Source organism: Erpetoichthys calabaricus, chromosome 17, assembly GCF_900747795.2.
Source record: "Erpetoichthys calabaricus chromosome 17, fErpCal1.3, whole genome shotgun sequence".
In the NCBI taxonomy this organism is placed as follows: domain Eukaryota; kingdom Metazoa; phylum Chordata; class Cladistia; order Polypteriformes; family Polypteridae; genus Erpetoichthys; species Erpetoichthys calabaricus.
Window position 1 is genome coordinate 62,069,125 of NC_041410.2, and position 25,626 is coordinate 62,094,750.

The 25,626-nt window shown below is 41.8% G+C and overlaps 1 protein-coding gene across 1 annotated transcript in view; it reads left to right on the plus strand.

Annotated features, from left to right (window-relative positions):
* Positions 1-25,626, plus strand: part of plekho2 (pleckstrin homology domain containing, family O member 2) — a 275,925-nt gene that overhangs the window by 220,091 nt on the left and 30,208 nt on the right. Inside the window, exon 4 of the mRNA XM_028823815.2 lies at positions 19,742-19,846. Coding sequence (XP_028679648.2) covers positions 19,742-19,846 — 105 coding nt within the window. The remainder of the gene's footprint in view (positions 1-19,741; positions 19,847-25,626) is intronic.

The following is a 25,626-nucleotide window of genomic DNA, read 5'->3' on the forward strand; positions in this document are numbered from 1 at the left end:
AATGACTAATAACAGAGATGCAGTCTGTTCAGTTAATCAGCAGCTCTAGTCAGGATATGCTAAACTGAAGTAGTGAGTCTTCAGCTGGGATTTGAAAGCTGAGACTGAAGGGGCATCTCTTATAGTAGCAGGCAGACCATTCCACAGTTTAGGGGCCCTGTAACTAAAAGCTCGACCTCCCACTGTTATTTTATTAATCCTTGGAATCATAAGCAGACCGGCATCTTTCGATGTTAATGTATGTTCTGGTTTGTAAGTCATGATAAGTTCAGACAAGTTAGCCAGACCTTGGCCATTTAAGGCTTTATATGTTAAAAGAAGGATTTTGAAATCTGCCCTAAACTTAACCAGGAGCCAGTGTAAGGATTTAAGAACTGGAGTTATGTGTTCGTATTTTCTTGTTCTTGTAATAATTCTTGCAGCAGCATTTTGGATTAACTGGAAGCTGTATAAAGAACAGTTTGAACATCCAGTGAACACATATTGCAGTAGTGAATCCTACTAGAAATAAATGCGTGAATTAATTTCTGAGAATCCTGCTTATTTAGAAAATGCCTTAGTTTCCCAATATTTTTAAGATGGAAGAAGTATGATTTAGACAACTTTGTAATGTGTGCTTTAAATGACATGCTAGAATCAAAGATAGCTCCTAGATTGCAGACTGATTCAATAAAATTAATGGTGATTCCAACGGAGTTAAATGATGAGAAAATATTGTTGAGATCAACATCATTCCCTCCAATAATTAACATCTCTGTTTTATCAGTGTGTAAAGATAAGTAGTTCTCATTCATCCACTCCTTTAATTTACTAACACAACTAATTAAAGACAACATCGGAGAAACTTCATTTGGTCTGAAACAAATGTATAACTGGGTGTCATATACGTACAAGTGAAAATTAGCATTGTTTTCTAATGATAGATCCCAGTGGAGGCATGTAAAGTGAAAACAGTAAAGGTCCCAGTACTGTGCCCTGCGGGACACCATATCTCAGTTCAGTGTATAATAATGGAGTACTATCAGCACATTTCTGTACATATTGGAATCGATTTGATAAATAAAAACTAAACCAGGCTAGGACGGTGCCTGTAAGCCCAACATCATTTTCCAGCCTGTGCAGTAAAATAGAATGGTCAGTGGTATCAAACACTGCGCTTATGTCTAACAACATAATTGCTATGGAGTTTCTTTCATCAGAGGATATATCAGAATGTCATTTACAACACTCGGCACATCCACATAAAAATGACAAGGGGTGAACTTTCTTGAAGGCTTTTACTGGACGTACCTCATTGTAAACTGAAATATATACAAAAGAAACATACAGGTATATACAGGTGTACAACCAAAGACAATAAAGAATGATTTACAAAGCAGTACATAGCAGAGAGTAAACAATGAAGCTTTAACAGACAATTACAAGGCGAGTGATTTCTACAGTTGGATCAACACAAAGAGAAGCATGTAGATAGAGGTTCAGATTGCTGTGTACCACAATTAACCAGACCCAGGGGTTTATATACCTTAAAGATACGCTTCGTATGTGACCGAAACGAGATAAAGGGGTGCCTACATGAGACACATGGGGTGTGTTGTATTTAAATGATTATTAGGCTACCTACATGCTTTACGTGAGTTTCATAGACATTTATGACACCACTGTGAGTGTGGGACGTGACTGACAGGTGTGTTAATAAATGACAAGATGAAGGGGGAGCACAGCTCAACAAATAACAGTTAACAGCTAACAACATGTGGGGCAGAACAACATCCATTGCACTTTTTACTAGTTTTGGTGGCACCAGATCTAGGGAAGAAGTAGTAGGTTTCATTTTAGAAATTAAAGTCAAGACTTCCTGCTTAGTTACAGGATTAAAGTTTCTAAAGTGTTCATTGCAATGTGAGACAGGGTCTGCCAAGCTAGTATGTGGTTTGCACTGTGATGCTGAGATCTGGGATCTTATATTTTTAATTTTCACATTAAAGAAGTTCATAAAGTCTATACTGCTAATATCTGTTGGTATTTTGCACTGTAGATCTAAATTCCCTTTTGTTAAATTAGCCACTGTACTGGAGGATTTCTTGTATTGCTATCTATTATTTTAGAATAGTAATCTGAGTGAGCTTTAAAGAGAGCTTTTTCATATTTTTAACACTTTCTGTCCATACAATTTGAAAGATGTGTAGCTGTGTTGTTCTCCATCTGCTCTCCAGTTTTTGACATTTTTAATTTAAGAGCTCGAGTGTTTTCATTAAACCAGGGAGAGTTTCTATGTGCTTTGATCACTTTTGTTTTAAGGGGAGGCACTACGTCCAGAACATCTCTCAAGGTCATATTATAATGTGATGTTAGCTGATCTAAATTATTTTCAATTATTACATTCAATGTTAACTACCCTAAATGGTTTTCCACAATTACACTTGACTTACTCAAAGTATCTATACGTTTTGAAGAACAATTATAGTCTAGCTGTCGCACAATCTTTATTTTAATCTGTGAGTGTATTGGTAAGGGAAGAGCCAAATCAAACGTAATTAAGTAGTGATCGGAAAGAACTTCATTTAATGGAATAATACTTAAATTTTGAATTTCAACGTTAAGGTATAATTAAATCTAATGTGTGGTTATGATTATGAGTTCGATCTTTGACAATCTGACAAAATCCTACTGAATTTAACAAATAAGTAAAACATTTGCTAAAAGTATCAGTTTCCTCATCAACGTGTATAATTAAAATCCCCCATCAATACTACATGATCATAATTTATAGCCAAATGAGATAAAAGTTTGCCACATTCAGCCATGAACAATGAATATGGCCCTGGTGATCTGTAGTCTAGCACTACAATTGTGTTGGAATCTGTTTTAATATTTAAAATGAATGCCTCAATGGATGTGAAGTTGACTACATTTTTAGAAGTGATTTGCATTTTGTTACAATGTATTTTTCCAAGGCCTCCTCCTCGACTAGAATCTCTAGATTTATGAAGGAATGTGTATCTATCTGGTGATGCCTCAGCTAGGGGAACAGTGTCATATTTACTAAGCCAGGTTTCAGTGAGAAGTTCAAGTTGAAAGTTTATTGTCATGTGCACAGTAAGGAAACATGTTTTCCTATACAATGAACTTCTTTCTTTGCTGTCCACACCAAATGACAAAATCAATGTATAAAGATAAACATAGATAATAAGTAGCAGATAGGTAATAAGTAACAGAGGCAGCATAAAGTATAAAAACAAAATAGAAATATAAAGTGTAATGTGCAGGTAGGTGTGTGATGGACAAGTCCAATACAGTTCTGTGAGGTAGATAGAGTGAGGTGCACCATGGTTATAAACTCCATTCAGTTATTTATTTAGGAGTCTAATGGCCTTGGGAAAGAAAGAGTTCTTTAGCCTCGAAGCCCTGCCTTTCATGTTTCTGTACCTCCTGCCTGAGGGTAGAAGTGTGAACAGTTCGTGTTGGGGGCAGCTGGTGTCCCTGAGGATTGAGGCAGTTCTCCTGCGGACTCTGCAGTTGCAGATGCTCCTTCGTCTTGTCTGTGTTGAGGGTGAGGTTGTTGTCCTCACACCATGACGCCAGACTGTCCACCTCCCTCCTGTAGGCCGCCTCATCCCCACCAGTGATGCATCCAATCACTGTGGTGTCGTCTGCGAACTTTAGGATGATGTTATCTTTGTGGGAGGTTACACAGTCGTGGGTGAACAGGGTATAGAGGATGGGGCTTAGGACGCTTCCCTATGGGGTGTCTGTGTTTATGATATTGGTGGTTGAAATCCTATTACCAATCCTGACAGACTGGGGCCTGCCAGTCAGAAAGTCTAGGAGCCAGTCAAAGGGGGTGGGGTGCAGGCCAAGTGCAGACAGTTTATGGGTGAGTTAATGGGGGATAACCGTGTTAAAGGCAGAGCTGTAGTCAACAAAGAGCATCCTGATGTAGGAGTCTTTGTTCTCTAGATGGGAGAGGGAATGATGTACTACGGCCGCGATGGCATCTGAGGTGGATCTGTTGGGCCGGTAGGTATACTTCAAGGGGTCCAGAGTGTCCAGTATGCTGTTCTGAATGTGGGCCAGCACCACTCTCTCAAAACACTTCATGATTGGCCTGTAATTATTCAGGCAGATGGGTGGGCTTTTTTTAGCAAAGGGGACAATGATCGTAGTCTTAAAGCAGGACAGAACGATGCATTGACTAAGGGAAAGGTTGAACATGGAGCAGAGAACATTAGCCAGCTCGTTGGCACATGCTTTGAGAGCCCGCCCAGGGATGTTGTCTGGTCCAGCTGCCTTACAGGGGTTGATCTTCCATAGTGAAGACACAGATCAGATTTTATACTTAATACAATATCATTTACCAAAACAGCTTTTCTTCCAAGAGAGTGAATGTGCAATAAGCAGCATTTATCTTTTTTGAACTGGAGATATATTTTTTGTTTTAATTTGAACTAAGTTTCTATTATAGGTGCCCTTGGTGGAGGGTCTGGTTTTATCTCTTGGTCTAATTATACATCTTATTTTTTGGTTATCAAGTAATATAAGGTCTGCATCATGACTAAATTTACTGGATGCCCCATAACAGGGATTATGGGTAACAGCTTCAGGAAAGTAACAGGTGGGATAAACAACACCCTGTGATTTAAGGCCTGGATAGTGCTCTAAGCAGTCAGCCAGGCAGTTTTCCTGCCATATTTTAGGGTAATACAAAAGATCCCCTCCAGTTAGAATGAAGGCCTTCTCTTTTAAAAATCCAGGCCTTTCCCAAAAATAATCTCAATTGTTCACGAAGGCTATGTTTTTATTTTCTCACCAGGTTTCTAGCCAGCAGTGAAGGGAACGCAGTCTGCTATAAATCACATCCCTTCTATATAATCTTGGTATGGACCAGATACAACTAAATTGCGACATTTTCTTTTAGCTTTGGTGCATAGAGAGATTAAGTTCCTCTTTAATACCTCAGATTGTTGTAAATAAATATCATTAGTGCCAACATGCAGCAGTAAGGTAGATACTTCATCGTTGGCGACACAGTCCAATGCGGCCTCTATGTCAGAAATCTTCTCCCCTGCAAGGTATTTAACATTAACTGCTGGTTTAACATAGTTTGGAATTCTAACATTCCACACTATGGAATCGCCGTAGTGCGCAGAGTGCCGAGAATCTGTTCTGGGTCCGAATTGGTGACCTGGGTGCCGAGGGACTAAATTTTGGTTTCTCAAGATTCACTCGCCCTGTGGCTGAATTGGTGCTGCTGATTTCAGCCACGCAGTGACTACAGTGGGACCTGGAGAGACTGAAGCCGAATCAGAAGTAGCCGAATTGTCTAAACAAACCAAGTTGATCCAGTTTTCGGTTTGCCTAATTGCTATCAGATTCCTAATGGGGGTCCTCCAATTCATGTATTTTTCCCGTCCAATTCTAAATTAACTAAACACATTTGGCAAGTGAAGCTGTCCACATTGTCGGCTGGAACACCTGAACTGTACATTCTGCAGGACACACAACGTATAAAAGTGCCCTTGACGGGCAGAGAACAGATGGAACTTACATTTAGCGCTGATATCATCTTCTCTGTTTCTGCAGTAACTTCGGTGCTTTCGGCGCGTTCCACGTTCAGCTGAATCACTAAGAGACCGTTGGCTTTAAGTTTCCACCACCTGCTGGGCGATAGACTTCGATTTCTCACTGCCGGTTATTTCTCCTGGCCGGCTTTACTCCAGTTGAACTTACTCGGGTGTTTGCAAAGGGCTATGTGCCTGTGGGAGACGCTGCTGCTCTGTGCTTCTGCTCGTTGCTGATCCGAAGAGGTGTAGCCTGAAAGAGAGAGAGAGAGAGAGAGATCAGAGAGTATTTTACTGTATAAACATCCTAGAAAAGGATAAGCAAGTAGTAGTAGTTTATGAAAATTAAACTGTGACAGTCACTTAACATATGACAAAAGACCGGAAGCAAAAAATTATGTTTATGTGGTAAAAATTTAATATCTTATTAAAGAAAGAAGCATCCTCTAACTGTAGGACAAATCAGTTATCAGGCAGGAGAAGAGCTGTTCATTGTATCATTTTAATTACTCCTCAGCAAAATGTCTTAGAGGGAGCATTCTTCAAAAGCAGTCCACTACAGCATAGTCAGAATGATCAGAGAAACAAAGAATAGAGGTTCATTTTATAAACTATTGAATTTATATACAATGTCAATCAATGCATACATTTACTTTGGTTGGTTCGTTGGTTTACACCCAAATAACATATAAAATAAAAGTCTATTATATTATATTCTGGTTGTTCTTTATATCCTTGCATTGGGCCCACCCTTAAAATATCTGTGCATATAACTGTCCATTCTGCTTGTTTGCATTATATCTGCTGATTTCTTAGTCATCTCTTAGTCATTTTTCAGTACATTTTATTGTTCACTTGACAATAAATCTGATTTATTACTTGACAATTGATATGGCCTCCTGACATGCCTGCAAAGGTTTCTGACATTCATTTACTCTTTATGCTATTTCTTTAAGATGAAAGCTATGTTACCCTAAAATTATTCTTCCACATTTAAGCTTCACAAGCAGTTTGGACATGTTTCAGTTGATAAACTACAAAAACTGTTATGCAGTTCTGGTAATAGTGACACAGAATATGTCTATTTTACAGTAAATTGTGGACACTTGTGAAATATGCTTGAAGTATAGCAAGCCTAAGCCTAAACCAAGTGTGGGCTTGTAATTGGCATCAAGGTATACAGTAAACCCTTGTTTATCATGGTTAATCCGTTCCAGACTCTACTGCGATAAATGAATTTCCGCGAAGTAGGATTCTTTATTTATAAATCAAATATTTTCACAGTTAGAGCATAGAAATCCTGTTTACTGCCTTCTACATACGTTTTTTAACATTATTAGAGCCCTCTGGACATGAAATAACACCCTTTAGTCAAAAGTTTAAACTGTGCTACATGACAAGACAGAGATGACAGTTCCGTCTCACAAGTAAAAGAATGCAAACATATCTTCCTCTTCAAAGGAGTGTGCATCAGGAACAGAGACTGTCAGAGAGAGAGAGAGAAAAGAAAACAATCAAAAATCAATAGGGCTGTTTGGCTTTTAAGTATGCGAAGCACCGCCGGACAAAGCAGCTGCAAGAAAGGGAGAAATGTGAAGGTAGTCTTTCAGCATTTTTTAGAGGAGCGTCCGTATCCTCCAGGCCAGTGTGCAAACAGCCCCCCTGCTCACACCCCCTCTGTCAGGAGCAGAGAATGTCAGAGAGAGTGAGAGAGACAGAGAAAAGCAAACAATCAAAAATCAATACGTGCCGTTTCGAGCTTTTAAGAATGCGAAGCACAGTGCGGGAAGCATGTCGCTTGACAAAGTAGCTGCAAGGAAGGGAGCAATGTGAAGATAATCTTTCAGCATTTTTAGACGAGCGTCCGTATCGTCTAGGGGTGAGAACAGCCCCCCTGCTCACACCCCCTCCGTCAGGAGCAGAGAATGTCAGAGAGAGTGAGAGAGAGAGAAAACCAAACAATCAAAAATCAATACATGCTGTTCGGTCTTTCAAGTATGTGAAGCACAGCGTGGGAAGCATATCTTATATCATTGAGGAGTTTTATTTAATACGTAATACGTGCTCTGGTTGGGTAGCTTCTCAGCCATCTGCCAATAGTGTCCCTTGTATGAAATCAACTGGGCAAACCAACTGAGGAAGCATGTACCATAAATTAAAAGACCCATTGTTCGCAGAAATCCGTGAACCAGCAAAAAATCCGTGATATATATTTAGATATGCTTACATTTAAAATCCGCGATAGAGTGAAGCCGCGATAGAGTGAAGCCGCGAAAGTTGAAGCGCGATATAGCGAGGGATTACTGTACTTATTAAAATAATCTCCTTTCTTACTGTAACGTGTGATGTTCTTCTCTCCTTCATCATCATTTCAATTATGCTTTTTTTCTTTGCTAAAATATATATATATAAACAGTATATATATATACAGTGCATCCAGAAAGTATTCACAGCACACCCGGTTTTTCACATTTTATGTTACAGCCTTATTCCAAAATGGATTAAATTCATTTTTAAGACTAGCTAAGACTGTAGCTGCTGGTAGGCAAGGCAGGATCAAGCATGAGTCAAACACGTGTTGAATGAAGTCTTTCAGTCCAGAAGTTTTAAAAAGTTTAGTGAAAATTCAAAGCAAACAGTCCACACAAGAATAAAGAAAAATGATGTTACACATGTAAAATAGAAAACAAAAAAAATGGGACAAAATGTCTCTTCTCTAAACTTAGTCTTTTCTTGTAAAACTTCAGTTGTTCTCTATAATAAAAAATGTTTTACTTCACCTTCAGTACATTCTAAATGTACGGTCTCACAGTCAATAGAGCAAGTTGTGTTATATACTTTTGGGCACGTTAAGGCGTGGTTTGAAACAGAGTGCCCTTCATGCCTTACTTATGGCAAGGCAGGTCACTTAACTGAGGCTAATCTGTATTCAGAGGGAAAAGAAATAGTCAAAATATACCAATTCAATTCTTCTTGTAGGGTTTATAAGAACCTCTCTTAGACTATGCACTTTTTCTTAGGCAAACATTTAACATAACTAAGCAAACATGCGTACCTACTTGACATAACCTAAATAACTAGCAAATGGCTCATACAGAGACTATGGAAAGGATCTACATGAACTTGAACCAAATGTGTGGTATCTCCATGTAAGTGATCATTTCACACGTTTTAGCGCATGAAGCAATGTGACTTCAAAGAAACTTGAAATTGTGAAGCATTTTATCCACTCATGGATAAATATTCACGGACCAGCACAAAAATATATAGTGATAATAGGAGTGTAATTCAACAATGAAGAAATTAGTGACATGACTGAAAATTTTAACATAGAAACAAAGACAATAGCAGCATGCAGGCCATGGAGTAATGGGCTTTGTAAAGACCCACCCAAACACTGACAGAAATCCTTTTGATGGTTAAAAAAGTTAATGCATGTGACTGGAAAATTGCATTAGACTGGGCACTCATGGTGAAGAATACTATGCACCGTGTACTTGGCTGTGGTCTATTGTAAGGTTTCTAAAGTCCTTTAGGACTAACACCCTGACCCCCCCCCCCCCCCCCCCCCCCCCTCAAAACGAGATGACACAGCAAAGGGCATCCCAAAGCACGATTGATGCGCCTGTGGAAGTCAGCTTATCTGTCGCCAGGGCAATGGCAGGCTCCCATCGCTGCAGTGGCTTGTCGCAAAAGCAAATCTGATCCGAACGGGGTCGTGCTTTAAGCTCCATAATTGATGGATGATGCAAGGAACATTATAAAGCTACGCGGGTTTAGCACAATTAGAGCGGACAGAGATGAGGAGGACTCTACTGAGGGGACTGGCCGGTCTCGTGGCCTGGAACCCCTACAGATTTTATTTTTTTCTCCAGCCTCTGGAGTTTTTTTTTAGTTTTTTCTGTCCACCCTGGCCATCGGACCTTACTCCTTTCTATGTTAACTAATGTTGTCTTATTTTAATTTCTTATTTTGTCTTTTATTTTTCTTCTCTTCATTATGTAAAGCACTTTGAGCTACTTTTTGTATGAAAATGTGCTATATAAATAAATGTTGTTGTTGTTGTTGTTGACTCGCTCTATATGTGAATACCAGGTAGTGCAACTCTGGACATATAAATGTAAAAATCTCCACTTGCTTCAGGGACATCAAAGTGTTGGCCGCAAGTTTGCGTCCCTATTACTTGCCCAGAGAGTTTGGACACGTCATTGTTGTTATTGTATACATCCCTCCTCGGGCGGACATGGAGATAGCAGGTGACATCATCCATTCTGATGTTGCTAAACTGCAAATGCAGCACCCCGAGGCGCTGTTGCTAATCGCTGGAGACTTTAACCATGTGACTCTGGACAAAACATTACTTGCCTTCTCCCAGTATGTGGATTGTAACACCTGGGGAAATAGGACTATTGACCTACTGTATGCAAACGTTAAAGACGCATACAGCGCCACCCCGCTGCCTGCGCTTGGGAAAGCAGATCATAACCAGGTTCTGCTTCAGCCTCACTCTAAACCAAGAGTGAGGGAACTACCTACAACCACACGCTCATTCAGGAAGTGGTCCCCTGAGGCAGAGCAGGCTCTGAGAGACTGCTTTGGAACTACAGACTGGGATATCCTGCAGGGATCATATAGTGAGAACGTTGAGGAGGTTGTTGACTGCACTACTGACTACATCAACTTCTGTATGGACATTGTAGTTCCAGTAAGAATAGTACAAGGCTATGCTAACAACATGCCATGGATTACAAGTGATATCAAGGGCCTTTTGAATCAGAAGAAAAGGGCTTTTAAAGGCGGTGATCAGCATGATCTGAAGCGCATGCAGAAGGTACTCCGAGTCCAGCTCAGGGCGGCGAAGGAGCAGTACAGAAGAAAGCTGGAGCAGAAGTTGTAGAATAACAGCATGGAGGAAGTGTGGGATAATAATAATAATAATTATATAGGGATGGGATGAATATCATCACTGGCTGCAGCTCGAAGCGGGGTGCCACCATTGAGAGAGTTGTGGAGAGAGCAAACCAAATGAACAACTTCTTTAACAGGTTTGACCACCCTAACCCACTCTCACCTTGGAGTACTGCACCCTCCACCTATTCCTTCTGCTAATACCAGCATAGGAGAGTTTCCTTCCGACCCATAATTACAGCAGCCCAGCTAAGCTGAGGAGACTTTGTGCCAGCAAAGCAGTGGGTCCAGATGGAGTATCACCACGACTGCTGAAGGCCTGTGCGTTGGAGCTGGGGAGTCCTCTACAGCGCATCTTCATCCTGAGCCTGGAATAGGGGAGAGTCCCGAGGCTTTGGAAAACATCTTGCATCACCCCAGTCCCAAAGGTATCAGCGTCCTAGTGATCTGAATGTCTTCCGGCCTGTCACTGTGACATCACATGTGATGAAGACCATGGAGAGGCTGCTGCTTCACCACCTGAGGCCACAGGTCCGCCACGCCCTTGACCCTCTGCAGTTCGCATACCAGGAGAAGGTGGGAGTGGAGGATGCCATCATCTACATGCTACACCGATCCCTCTCCCACTTGGACAGAGGCAGTGGTGCTGTAAGAATCATGTTTCTGGACTTCTCTAGCACCTTCAATACCATCCAACGTCTGCTCCTTAGGGACAAGTTGACAGAGATGGGAGTAGATTCATACCTGGTGGCATGGATCGTGGACTATCTTACAGACAGACCTCAGTATGTGCATCTCGGGAACTGAAAGTCTGACATTGTGGTCAGCAACACAGGAGCGCCACAGGGGACTGTACTTTCTCCGGTCCTGTTTAGCCTATATACATCGGACTTCCAATACAACTCTGAGTCCTGCCACGTGCAAAAGTTCGCTGATGACACTGCTATCGTGGGCTGCATCAGGAGTGGGCAAGAGGAGGAGTATAGGAACGTAATCAAGGACTTTGCTAAATGGTGCAACTCAAATCACCTACAACTGAACACCAGCAAAATCAAGGAGCTGGTGGTGGATTTTAGGAGACCCAGGCCCCTCCTGGACCCCGTGATCATCAGAGGGAGTGCAGCTGGATGATAAACTGGACTGGACTGCCAATACTGATGCTCTGTGCAAGAGAGGACAGAGCCAACTATACTTCCTTAGAAGGCTGGCATCCTTCAGCATCTGCAATAAGATGCTGCAGATGTTCTATCAGACGGTTGTGGCAAGTTCCCTCTTCTACGCAGTGGTGGTGGGGGGGGCGGATGCATAAAGAAGAAGGACGCCTCACGCCTGGACAAACTGGTGAGGAAGGCAGGCTCTGTTGTAGGCATGGAGCTGGACAGTTTGACGGGCGCTCAGCAGGCTCCTGTCAATCATGGAGAATCCACTGCATCCACTAAACAGTGTCATCTCCAGACAGATGAGCAGCTTCAGCGACAGACTGCTGTCAATGTCCTGCTCCACTGACAGACTGAGGAGATTATTCCTCTCCTACACTATGCAACTCTTCAATGCCACCCGGGGGGGGGGGTAAACGTTAACATTATACAAAGTTATTGTCTGTTTTACCTGCATTTTTATCACTCTTTAATTTAATATTGTTTCTTTATCAGTATCCATCCATCCATCCATTATCCAACCCGTTATATCCTAACAAGTTATATCGTAACTACAGAGTCACGGGGGTCTGCTGGAGCCAGTCCAAGCCAACACAGGGCGCAAGGCAGGAAGCAATCCCTGGGCAGGGCGCCAGCCCACTGCAGGTGGTAGATCCCGCTATAATAAATAACCATGCGTTCCTGTTTCAAGCTGAATAAAGGTGGTTTTACTAAAGTACTGAAACTCAGCCTTGTGTTTTGGGGTGCAAGACAGGGACTTGCATATTGATCTGGATCACCCTGTACGAGGACAGATCTAAGGCTTAGTGGACCTAATTCAAAGCTGGACCCGCAGAGACCCTTTCGATTGCATTGTGGTGAAGCTCACTATTGATGCTGTCCTGTCAGGATAGACGATAGCCTTTGTGATGAAATGCTACGGAATGACGTCCACTTGCTGCTGGATCTGACCCACAGACTAGAGGATGCACAAGCCACCTGGAAACAATGGGACTACCCAGACCTGACCCTGATTTCCATACATCCAGCACAGACCTTCAGGGTCGCCAGCACCACAGGTAGAAGATGCCAGAGTGTGAACACCCAAGTGCACACTAAACGCACCTGCTTTCGGTGTGATCAACTGGGACATCTGTCTCGGGAGTGTCACCTCCCACCTACGCAAAGAATGGCTATCAGTCTGGCCTAAGTATGCGGCTCGCAAGTTTCCCCCAAGATGTTAAAGGAGGACAATTTTAAGGTCTCTATTACGTTGGCTGGACGGGAATTCTCAGCACTGTTGAACTTTGGTAGCGACCTCTGTGTAGTCCGCCATGACTTGCTCCGGCAAACTCCTTATACGGCCACAGACAAAGTAAACATCCGCTGCGTCCATGGGGACATTAAAACATACAAGACTATATTACTCCTTCTGAAATTTAAAGGGAAGAACTTTAAGGTTTGGACTGCCATGTCAGACACCTCACCTTGGCCACTCCTGGGGGGCTCAGTGCAGACAATGTACTTAAGGATGGTTTTCTGTGATTTCTAATTGCATGGGTGATGGATGTATCGAGCATTTGGTGGTACCAAGTGAGCATATGGAGAAGGTTTTAAAAATTGCTCACAATCACGTTTTGGGGGGTCACGACATGGAAAAGACAAGGGAGTGCATTTTGAAACACTTTTATTGTGTGAGTATATGCACTGAGATGTGAAGTGAACAGTTTACCCTGGTGTCTAACCACGCCCTGCTACAATAGCTGTACAAATAGAAGACTTTTGCTTTTGATGTTCGCCACTGTCTCGTGACTGCTCACACTAATGCTGACGTTCTCTCCCACCTAGCCGAGCCCAGCTTGGATGGTCGCCTTGCCCACACTGGTGTGGACAAAGCTGAGGGGGGAGATGTAAGGTTTCTAAACTCTTTTGGGACTCCCCCGAATGGGACGACATGCCAAAGAGCTTTCCAAAGCATGATCGCCACATCTGTTGAAAACAGCTTATCCATCACCAGGGCAACCACAGGCTCCCAGTGCTGCAGCAGCTTGTCACAAAAGCAAACCCGAGCCGACCACAGTCACGCTATAAACACCGTTGTCAATGGGTGATGCACGGAACATTATTAATGCAGGGAACAGTATTAATATGCCATTAACCTGGCCAAGACCCTGCCTGATTGCTGTGTTTGTGTATAGGAGAGTGGTAGATCCCGGTACAATAAATAACTGTGCTGTTCCTGTTTCAAGCTGAATAAAGCTGGTTTTGCTAAAGTACTGAGAATCAGCTTCGTGTTTTGGGGTAAAAGACAGGGACTAAAACATTGCACTATATCAAATTGTGCTCTGGCAAAACCCAACTTTGCCTTCTATAATGATTGACAAGCCACCAGCCCTTGAATGAACCACAATGAGTGTTTGGTTTGGAAAGCATTACAGCTTTGGAAGCAGCTTGTAAAGCATTTGCAGCAGCCGAATGTTCAAAATGCAAGATAGTTTTATTGTCACTGTACAATAAATTTGAAAATTTATTTGGAGCAAGCCTATAGATGCCTTAGATAGAGGTATATGAATAAATATTAAACTATAAGAGGCATGAATTTAAACATAAACATTAAACTAGGACATTTAAAAATTTACACAAAGTGAAGGTAAATTTGTTGTAAAAATAAAGGAAAATATCTATATATATAATTCACTAAGCCTGAAGACAAGTAGCCACCCATGGAAAGCACGCCGGAAGGGGCGTGGATTCACTAAGCCGCCGACAAGTAAGACACACATGGCGCACGCAGGAAGGAGCCACGCCCACCAACTCTAAGACCATTGGATACGACGACAACTCGCAGAGCCACGCCCACCAACTCGGACGCAACGCCTTGGAAAACATGCCGTCATTTCTGTTTGTCTGTGCCACAGTCCACATGCAGCTCTGAGCCACGTTAACTTTTCATTAGTCAACCTCAGTGGAACCTTGGTTCACAGAGAGGCAGCGCCAGAGAGACAGAGGCACACACAGGCAGCGCGACAGAGAGAGCCACGCACACACAGGCAGCGTGACAGAGGCACACACAGGCAGCCCGAGAGAGAGCCGCGCACACAGAGGCAGCGCCACAGAGACACGGAGGCACACACACAGGCAGCGCGACAGAGAGAGCCGCGCAATCCTTTAAAACTGAGGTTAAAACACAATGAAGGAAGCAGTCTTTAAAAACCAATAAGCCCTGTGCCTCTTTTTCATTAGCATCTCACCTGCTTCACCGCCCTGCAATAGTCGAGACGCTTTCTCAGCAGCTGACCTTCTCTGTGCCTGACTCCACTACTGTCAGTCGCCTGATTAAAAATGGTGAACTCCTGCAATGTTACTATCTTGGTTGGCTTTTAAATAATGTTCGGATTTGTTCAAATGTTCCTTTTTTCCCCATGTGCTTAAAACTCATTTAAAAAAAAAGTGTTTATACAACTGCTGCAATGTTACAGAGAGAGAGAGGGCTCGCGTGTGCTTCTGAGAGACAGAGGGGGAGGGGGCTCGCGTGCTGCTGAGAGAGAGGGGGGGGGCTGGGGAGAGAGAGGGGGAGGGGGCTCGCGCGCTGCTGAGAGAGAGAGAGAGGGGGGGAGGGCTGGGGAGACTCGTGTGCTGCTGAGAGATCCTCGGGCATGCAGCTGAGCTGGCAGGCTGGGTTTTTTTCCCCCTGTGCTTAAAACTCATTTAAAAAAAAAGTGTTTATACAACTGCTGCAATGTTACAGAGAGAGAGGGGGCTCCCGTGCATCTGAGAGACAGAGGGGGAGGGGGCTCGTGTGCTGCTGAGAGAGAGAGAGAGGGGGGGGGGGGCTGGGGAGGCTCTGTGCTGCTGAGAGAAAGAGAGGGGGGGGGGGGCTGGGGAGGCTCCCGTGCTGCTGAGAGAGAGAGAGAGAGAGAGAGGGGGGTGGGGGCTGGGGAGGCTCGCATGCTGCTGAGAGAGAGAGAGAGCATGCAGCTGAGCAGGGAGCCTGGGTGTTTGTGTCAGTGTTATTCAATGTTTTTACTATAACACTGTGCATTTTATGGTGTAATGATTAACTATATTTGTGCTTAAAAATCTTTAAAAAAATATATTTACATACAGTTCGTATGGTCTGGAATGGATTAATTGTATTTACATACAGTCCTATGGGGGAAATTGCTTCGGTTCACGACCAAATTGGTTTACGACCAGAGGTTTGGAACGAATTATGGTCGTGAACCGAGGTTCCACTGTATATTGACTCTAGAAAACATGATCAGCAAGTCTTTGATAGGCTGCAACAAAATGATGAAAGAACGGGCGGTAACCCTGCAAAAGCAGCCCAAACCAGAAAAGACGGCTGGCAAAAAGTGGCTGACAAATTAAACGCGTGTGCATTGTACTTACTGAAAGCGGCATTACGGATTTTGCAAATGTTCATTTTTTCCCTCTGCTTAAAAAACATGATTATGCGGCGTATACTACGCCACGGGTTGGTATGCAGCGTGTAAAACAGTTTGTTTGTCACGGATAATTTGCCTTTTACTTTAACACGAAGACAATTTCCTGTTAGATTTGCCTTTGCGATGACAATTGATAAGGCACAGGGCCAAACTTTCAAAAAGATGTGCATGTATCTGCCAAAACCAGTTTTCAGTCACGTACAGTTGTATGTTGCTCTCTCCAGAGTTCCATCTTTTCATTCACTTACTGGTATGCCTGCAGGAACACGTGCAGCGAGCGAGAGAGAGCGAGCGACACACACACGCATACAGGCGCGTGAGAGAGAGAGCTCTGGACGCATAAGAATAATAATACTTCATTACATTGATATACCAGTGTTTTCAGTATTCAAAGCGCTATCCACACAGGGAGAAACCGGGAAGCGAACCCAAAATCTTCCACAGTCTCCTTACTGCAAAACAGTAGCACTACCATTGCGCTACAAGGCAGTTAAATAATGCACGGGCCTCGATTTTGTTTTCACTTCTGTTTACAGCGATTGGATCGTAGCATGCATTGTTGCAATGTTACTTTTCTTGGTGGCTTATTACATTACGGATGTTTCACGTGTTCATTTTTTTCCCTGTGCTTAAAAGACATTAAAAAGTGTTTCTCAACTGTGACTCCGGAACAACTCAGTACGCAAGCTATATTAAGCGTCATCAACGAAGACTCGCTACACCTTAATGAACAAGTGCTGAAACTTATCCCTACCGACGAAGTAACTTTCACCAGCGTGGCCTCCATCGTCACAGACGATCCCGCTTTCAGTCACGGACAATTGTATGTTGCTCTCTCCAAAGGTCCATCTTTTCATTCATTCACAGTGGTATCCACAAACCCACCCCATTTGGACAACTGTGTCGTTCAGCAAGTGTTCACCGATCAATACATAATTATGCGGCGTGTGTTACGCAGCGGGTTGGCTAGTATAAGCATAAATAATAAATAATAAATGAAGTCACAGTGATTTTCAGTCAATGTAATGGTCATGAGTTCCACATGGTTCATGTATGTAAGTGTGTGAATATGTGTGGTTGAACAGAAGTTCAGTTCAATCAATGGTGATTTTGTTATAGGAAGGGGCAGTGATTGCTGTCCATTTAATAGGCTGGTTGCTTTGAGGTAAAAGCTGTTCTTTAACCTAGTAGTGAGGGCATGCAGGACTCTGAAAGCGCCTGCCAGAGGGCAGAGGACTAAAATGCTATGACTGGGGTGGGATGGAGCTTTACAAATGTTCTTTGCTTTTCTTCTGCAGTGGGTAGTGAAAAGATCCTCTAGTGAGGTAGCTGAGCTCCAGTAACCCTTTCAGCCATTTTGATGATATGCAGCATGGCCTTCCTATTATCAAAAGTGCAGTCAGAGTACCAAGCTGTAATGTAGTATGAGATGGCAGATTCTATGGTGCATATGTAAAAGGTAGCCAGCAGCTGTTGTGGGAGTTATGCTTTCTTCAGGCTCCTCAGAAAGTGAAGCCTCTGAAGACCTTTCTTGGCCATTGCTATGGTATTTATTGTCCATGAAAGGTCATGGCTGATGTGGATTCCCAATAATCTGAAACTTTGGACTGTCTTCACCCTCTCACCGTTAATGTTGATGGGATGGTGACTGCTGTATTTCAGTCTCCTGAAGTCCAGCATTAGCTCCTTTCTTTTGTTGGAAGTTTTGTTTTTCTGGCTCCAACTCTCTAGATTCTCAACCTTTTCTCAATAGGCTCCTTTGTCATTATTGGAGATCAGCCCCATCATGGTGGTGTTGTCTGCAAACTTTATCATGATGTTAGTGTCATGGGTAGATTTGCAGTCAATTTGCAGTCATTTGTGAAGAGGGAGTAAAGGAAAGGACTTAGTACACCACCCTGTTCAGTATTATGGATGAAGAGAAGTGCTTACTAGGGAATCCATTCCCGGACAGGTTTATCCATTCCCAGGAATTCGGGAATCCCGCATTTCATTCCTGGGAATCCCGGGCTCCCGGGGATGACACAGTGCATGGGCATCTCACATGTGAACGGTTTTAGAACGACAGACACTTATTTCTAATAAAACTACTGCAATATGTTGACACAAATAAAAGACTAACCTTTTCTACATGCAGTTCATGCTGTCATATAAGTACATGTATCTTTAGTTGCGGTAATAAGAGCATAGAAAGCACAACGTGTCCAGCGTGCAGTCATCCAGGCAAGAGCGCACCTTCGTGCAGAAGTACGCCAGCCGCTGAGAAAGCATGCTCTGCCTCCACTGAAGTAGGCGGCACAATCATCAGATACTGATACACTTGTTCTAAACAACACCCGCGCTTGCCGTTGCTCTGAAACACCGCCATTTCAGCTTTTATTGATGCATCCAGTTTCTTGTCATCATTCTGTGATGGCAGGTTTCTTGGCACAGATAATGCGGATGCAACAGACTGACGCATTGCAATTTCAAGTTGCTGTTCAAAGCTGTTTTCTGATGAAGTGCAAGCTGTAGCAATGGCGCCACTTTAATTATTTTCAACTATAACTCTGTTATTTCTTGATCGATTTTTACACTTTTACACACTATATATGCGAGCCAGGCTGTTCTCGTTTTCACGGGAATTACAGCAGTTTCATTCCCGGGAATGCGGGAATGAAAAATGTCCAGATTCCCTAGTGATTACCCATACCCATAAGTGGTCTGTTAATGAGAAAATCTAAAATCTAGTTATACAGGTTTAACTTGAGACCCAAGTTGTTTGGTTTGTTGGGGGTGGTGTTGAAGACAGAGCTGTAGTCAATGGTATGAGAGGGGACAGGGCAGTGTGAAAGGCAGCATCCTCAGTTGACCTGTTTGCCCTAAAAGTGAAGAGGTATTGGTCTAGGGAGGAGGGGATGCTGCTGTGTCTGTGGACAAGTCACTGAAAGCACTTCATAGCAATAGGGGTCAGGGCCACCAGGCAATAATCTCTCAGGGACCGCACCACTGTCTGTTTAGGAATCTAGGCAATCGCAGTGGACTTCATGGAAGTGGGGACAGTGGCCTATTCTAGAGAGATATTAAACAGGCTGGTGAACACTGCTTGTCAGCTATTTCTCACAATGCTTCAGGACCCATCCAAGAAACACCATCAGGGCCAACTGCCTTATTAGGGTTAATGTGGCTTAGAGCCCATCTCATCTCATGTGCATTCAGCACCAGAGTGCATAATGTAGTGTTGTGCTGTGTTAGTTTAGAAATAAGTTGGTTGCTCTCCTTGTCAGGTCATGTGAAGAGGTGAGATCATCAGGAAGAAATGAGTTTCCAATGTTGGTTTTAGCAGGTGTTACCCTTGTAGTCTGTGATGGACCTAATGCCCTGTCACATGTGTCAGGAGTCAGAGCTGTTAAAATGCTCCTCTTTTGCTTAGTAGCAGCACTTTGCCTCCTTAATGGCTTTCTTTAGCGTGGAATTAGCTGTTTTGTAGGCCTCTGGGTCTCCCATAAGGAAAGTCGGAGACCTCTCTGTTAAGTGTTGCTAGATTATATTCCAGGGAATTTAAGATTAGTTGATTACCTTAATTATATGTTTGCATTTTATATATATAAAATTTTAGTTTTTATGGTAAAAAAATGCTTTTTTATATGTTTTGACATAATTTGAAGCTCATGTTCTTATATTAAAACCATCAACAATCTTTTTGCAGGTGCCTGATATAAAATTTCAAGCACAGACTGCAGAAGAGAAGCAGGAATGGATTAAAGCATTTTCTGAAGGCATCAACAAGGCAAAGAATAAAATCTTTGATGAGGTAAGTTGCTAGTGTTTTGAGCTAACCCCCCTATTGTCCATCAAGTTTAGGCAGAAAATGACAAAAGGAATCCCTAATAATAAATTAAAATGGTAATCGTGATTATCCCCATATATTTTTGAAGCTTCAGTTTCAGTTACAGCAATATTACTGTGAGCATACTATGATCTTTCAGGTGGATAATTTCCATGAATATTCCTCAAATGTTAACTTCTGTTCAGTTTATTTTGTTTTCCTTCCCATTGGGACAAGCAAAGCACAGTGAACATTCACACATATAAAGAGGGTATAGAAAATATTCAGACCCTTTCACTTTTTCACATTTTGCAATGTAGCAGACTTGTGGTAAAATTGTTTACATTTTCTCTGCATTAAGATTCAGTATGTGGGCCTAAGGTAAATGTCAAACCTGCACCCGCGATAGCAGCAGCAAACCTGAAATGTATCTTTACCATAAGAAGAAAGTACCAAGAATCTGTGATAAACCTTATTACTCCCAGTTTTCGTTTGTTGTCAAAAGCATTCTTCAGATATGCAGAAGTCACTCTTTCTTAAACTGAAACCTTTGCTGCTTCAAAGTGGACTTATTCAGTATATTTTTATGGTTTCAATGCTTTTATTTTCACATTTGACCTTGGTACCCTTCACCTCCATTTTAAAGCCAAAATTGCATCATGTTAGAAGAAAAAAATCCATATGGCAATGAATACATGCAATGATTGAAATATCTTTCGCTTGAAAAATATCAAACGTGTCCTTTATAGCTACACTGTCACAGTCCGGGTTGGCTCCACACTTCCTGGTTGCTTTGGGGAGCCTCTTGAACCCAGAACTGCTGATAATGTACCCGAGGATGAGCCATGACAAGTAAGGACACACACAGTCAGCAAGGGGTTGGTGCAAAGTGTCTAGTGCTTTTATTTAAAACAAACAATGGTGTCCAAAATTGCAGTGCAAATTTCTTCAAATAATGAATAATCCATAAAATGTTGTACAAAGTGGAAGTTAAAATCAATAAATAGATCTAATTAAATCAAGGTTAAAAATACATGTAGCATCTTCTTTTAAAACAATCAAATCAGTTTCTAAAATCTGCCATCTCAGCTTATCCCACCAGGACCTTGCATTCACCATTTGAATGGAGCACTTGACTGACCCACTCACATTTGCATGTAAATGCGTGATCAGCATAGCACCCCAATCAGCCTCGGACTGGTGCATGCATGCTCACACCTGCACCTGCATCTGCTTGGAGCCTGCATGCTCTGGGACTCCCAACTATTTATTAAAATTGCACTTCGCAAAGGACCTCTTATCACAAAAACTGCTTAAGTAATAGAGTTATGAGAAATGTCATTAAATCCATTTGGCAAAGGTGTGGTATATAGGTATGGTATCCAAAAAATAGGGTACCAGCCAGGGCCATCATTTGGGCTGTGCATCTGTTGAGTTTAGCCCCTGATCTCAGGCATTCAGCGCCAGTCTTCGAGAGCCCAGTGTGCTCTGTGCTCTGATGTGCGTGGGCAATTGCATGAAAACCCATGGGGGACCCCCATACACAAACATTTCATTTTAACATATTTGTAGTATGGACATTAATATGTGGGGAATTAAAGCAATAGTAAGTGTTAAAGCTAGTGAAGCCCTTGGTACTAGCTGGGTTTAAATCGGAATACAGTAATCCCTCACTTATCGCGGGAGATAGGTTCCAAGGCTGACCGCGATAACTGAATTTCCGCGAAGTAGAGACACCATATTTATTTAATTATTTAACGTGTATTTGGACGTTTTTAAACCCTCCCTGTATTGTTTACAACCCACCATTTACTCTATTAATAACAGGGACGACTGCTAAGCAATATGAAATCGGTAGATAAGTTTACACTTACTGTATGGCGAAGTACACGTAGCAGCTTGTAGGCAGTCATGATGTCGTCGACCTTGTTGCAAAGATTCCTAAAGCAGATTCCATCCAGACTACTGCCTTATCACGTCCACTTGCAACTCGTTTTGCACCCTGCCTAAAGGACACTGCGGCCGTAGATCTTATATGCTTTTCCTCCTTTTTAGATAAAAAGAATCGTGGACTCATTTATGCTGTAATGGTGTCCTCCAGCAGTGTAGCTGTTCCCTTCCTTCAACATATCCAAAACTTTTACCTTTTCTGCAATCATTTGCATCTTCTGTGCAGCAGCACGTTAATGCTGCATGAGTGAGATGAGACTTCCTGGTTAATGCAATGCTCTGTCACTGAGCCAATCAGCAGCACACAGGAACTTAACTGCGTGCTCTGATTGGGTAGCTTCTCAGCCATCCGCCAATAGCATCTCTTGTATGAAATCAACTGGGCAAACCAACTTAAGAAGCAAGTAAAAAGACCCATTGTCCGCAGAAACCCGCGAAGCAGTGAAAAATCCACGTTATATATTTGGATATGCTTACATATAAAATCCGCGAAGTCGTGAATCCGCGAAAAGTGAACCGCGAAGTAGCGAGGGATTACTGTAGCTTAAAAAGTCATAGCATTAAACCATGACCTACGCTGTTTTTCTCTTGTCTAGCACACCTGGTATACTGAATCAGGGCTGCAAAATGTGCTCAAAACAGTTGGACACCTTTAACTCTGACATTTATATGACATTAAACAATGATCCAACAGTTGGTATCCCTCTATATGCTGGAATCTTCACTTATACTATTTTTGGGATGCATGTTACCTTTCTATTGGACTGCTGGGCAAACTCTTCTTGTTTTTTGCTCTAACACAAACAAGACATTTCTTTTTTTGTCAATTTCAGTTACACTTCTCTTCAGGTACCAAATTAGATGGTCTCTCATGCAGATATACAGACCTCCAGGAAATGAGGCCATTACATGAACTACCTGCTTGATGGTTGGACTTGAAATTAATTTAAACATTTTTGACTAAACTGTTTTACCTTATTATTAGGCATTTGATTTAGAAGTGCATGGCCATGATGGCCAGCCTTTTTTGTGATTAAGTTTGTTTTAGCCAATCATCTTTAAAAGAGCAATTTGAACTCTATGTCATTAAGCAGAAGTGGGATGGGTGACAAATTTCCCTATACCTTTCCCTGACTGAGAGACTGCCACAAATGCCAATTCAATATACACATTAACATGGCAGTAGAAATTACATGCACGAAAAAGAATAACACTCATTGAAAAGATGTGTTTTTAACAGGAGTTTAGAGAAAAGCCAAGCAAAATGACACCTTTTATTGGCTAACTAGAAAGATTACAATATGCAAGCTTTCGAGGCAACTCAGGCCCCTTCTTCAGGCAAGATGTAATCAATGATTACATCTTGCCTGAAGAAGGGGCCTGAGTTGCCTCGAAAGCTTGCATATTGTAATCTTTCTAGTTAGCCAATAAAAGGTGTCATTTTGCTTGGCTTTTCTCTACATTCATAATGGCTAACACGGTACAACACCCTAGCATAACAGGAGTTTGAAATTAATAATAGATTATTCCTCACGAAGGCTGAGAGGGAGAGAATTCCAAATTTTAGGGGCTATCACTCTGAAAGCTCTGCCACCCATAGTTATTAACCTGTATTTAGGTACAGTGAGTAACTTAGCGTCCGATGTTCGTAATGCACAGGCAGGAGTGTAAGGAAGCAGCAGCTCAAATAATGAGGGGCTAACCCATGAAGGGCTTTAAAGGTGAGAAAGATAATTTTATATTTGATTCAAGAAGAAACTGGTAACCAATGTAAATCATAGAGGACAGGAGTGAGGTGAGCAGATTTTTTAGTGTGTGTAAGTAAACGAGCAGCAGAATTCTGAACATATTGTAATCTATTGATATGTTTAGTCGGGAGGCCATAAAACAAAGCATTGCAATAGTCCAGAGGGGTAGTGATGAAGGCGTGAATGAGTGTCTCAGTATCTTTCAAACTGAGGAAAGAATGCAGATGAGCAATGTTGCAAAGATGAAAAAAGGCCGTCTGTACTATTGAGCTAATATATGATTGAAAAGTAAGAAGCTGATCAAAGATGACACCCAAATTACGGACTGAAGCTGAGGGTTGAACCAGGATCCCATCAATGTCAATTTTTAGCCCACGAAGGGTAGAGAGGATAGATTTGGTAATAATAATAATAATAATAATAACATTTCTTTCTATAGCACATTTTCATACAAAAAAGTAGCTCAAAGTGATTTACATAATGAAGAACAGTAAATAAAAAAAAATATAACAACATAAGAAATTAAAATAAGACAATATTAGTTAACATAAAAAAAAGAGTAAGGTCCGATGGCCAGGGTGGACAGAAAATACAAAATAAAACTCCAGATGGCTGGAGAAAAAAATAAAATCTGCAGGGGTTCCAGGCCACGAGACCGCCCAGTCCCCTCTGGACATTCTACCTAACATAAATGAAATAGTCCTCTTGTGTCTAGGGTTCTGACAGAAGGACTTGATGATGATGGACATGCAGACTTCTGGCTTTTAAGTCTTCACTGTTGGAACATCATGGTATTTTGAGTAAAAGGACACCGGACAAAGAAACAGAAGAGAGAATAAGGGTTAGTATAGATTTTAGAGCTACCATGGATAGTTATTATAATGAATTGGATATACAGAGTAATAGGATTAAATTACAGTGAAATTATGAGAAGGCCATGTTAAAATAATGTGTTTTCAGCAGTTTTTTGAAGTGCTCCACTGTATTAGCCTGCCGAATTCCTATTGGTAGGCTATTCCAGATTTTAGGTGCATAACAGCAGAAGGCCGCCTCATCACTTCTTTTAAGTTTTGCTCTTGGAATTCTAAGGAGACACTAATTTGAGGATCTGAGATTACGATTTGGAATATAAGATGTCAGATATTCCGATATATAAGATGGGACGAGATTATTTAAGGCTTTATAAACCATAAGCAGAATTTTAAAGTCAATTCTGAATGACACAGGTAACCAGTGTAGTGACATCAAAACTGGCGAAATGTGCTCAGATTTTCTTTTCCTTGTTAGGATTCTAGCAGCTGCATTCTGCACTATTTATGACTTTTTTGGGTATTCCTGAGAGGACTGCATTACAGTAATCTAGTCGACTGAAAACAAACGCGTAAACTAATTTCTCAGCATCTTTCAATGATATAAGAGGTCTAACTTTTGCTATGTTTCTTAAGTGAAAAATGCTGTCCTAGTGATCTGATTAATATGCGATTTAAAATTCAGATTACAGTCAAAAGTTACCCCTAAGCTTTTTACCTCCGTCTTGACTTTTAATTCTAATATATCCAGTTTATTTCTAATAGCCTCATTGTATCCATTATTGCCAATCACTAAGATTTCAGTTTTCTCTTTATTTAGCTTGAGAAAGTTACTATTCATCCATTCTGAAATACAAGTCAGACATTGTGTTAGTGAATCAATAGAATCGGGGTCATCGGGTGCTATTGATAAATACAGCTGTGTGTCATCAGCATAGCTGTGGTAGCTCACGTTGTGCCCTGAGATAATCTGACCTAACAGAAGCATGTAGATTGAGAAAAGCAGCGGACCCAGGATAGAGGCTTGTGGAACACTATATTGGATATCATGTGTCCTTGAGTTGTAATTACCACAACTAACAAAGAATTTTCTACTTGCCAGGTAGGATTCAAACCAATTTAAGACACTGCCAGAGAGTACCAATTAGATGTGTTTTATCAGGTTTGAGTTGTAAAAAATTATCTGTCATCCAGTGATTGATTTCCCAAATGCAGTCGGTCAGTGCAGCAGGTGAAGATGTTGCAGTTGCATCAAGTC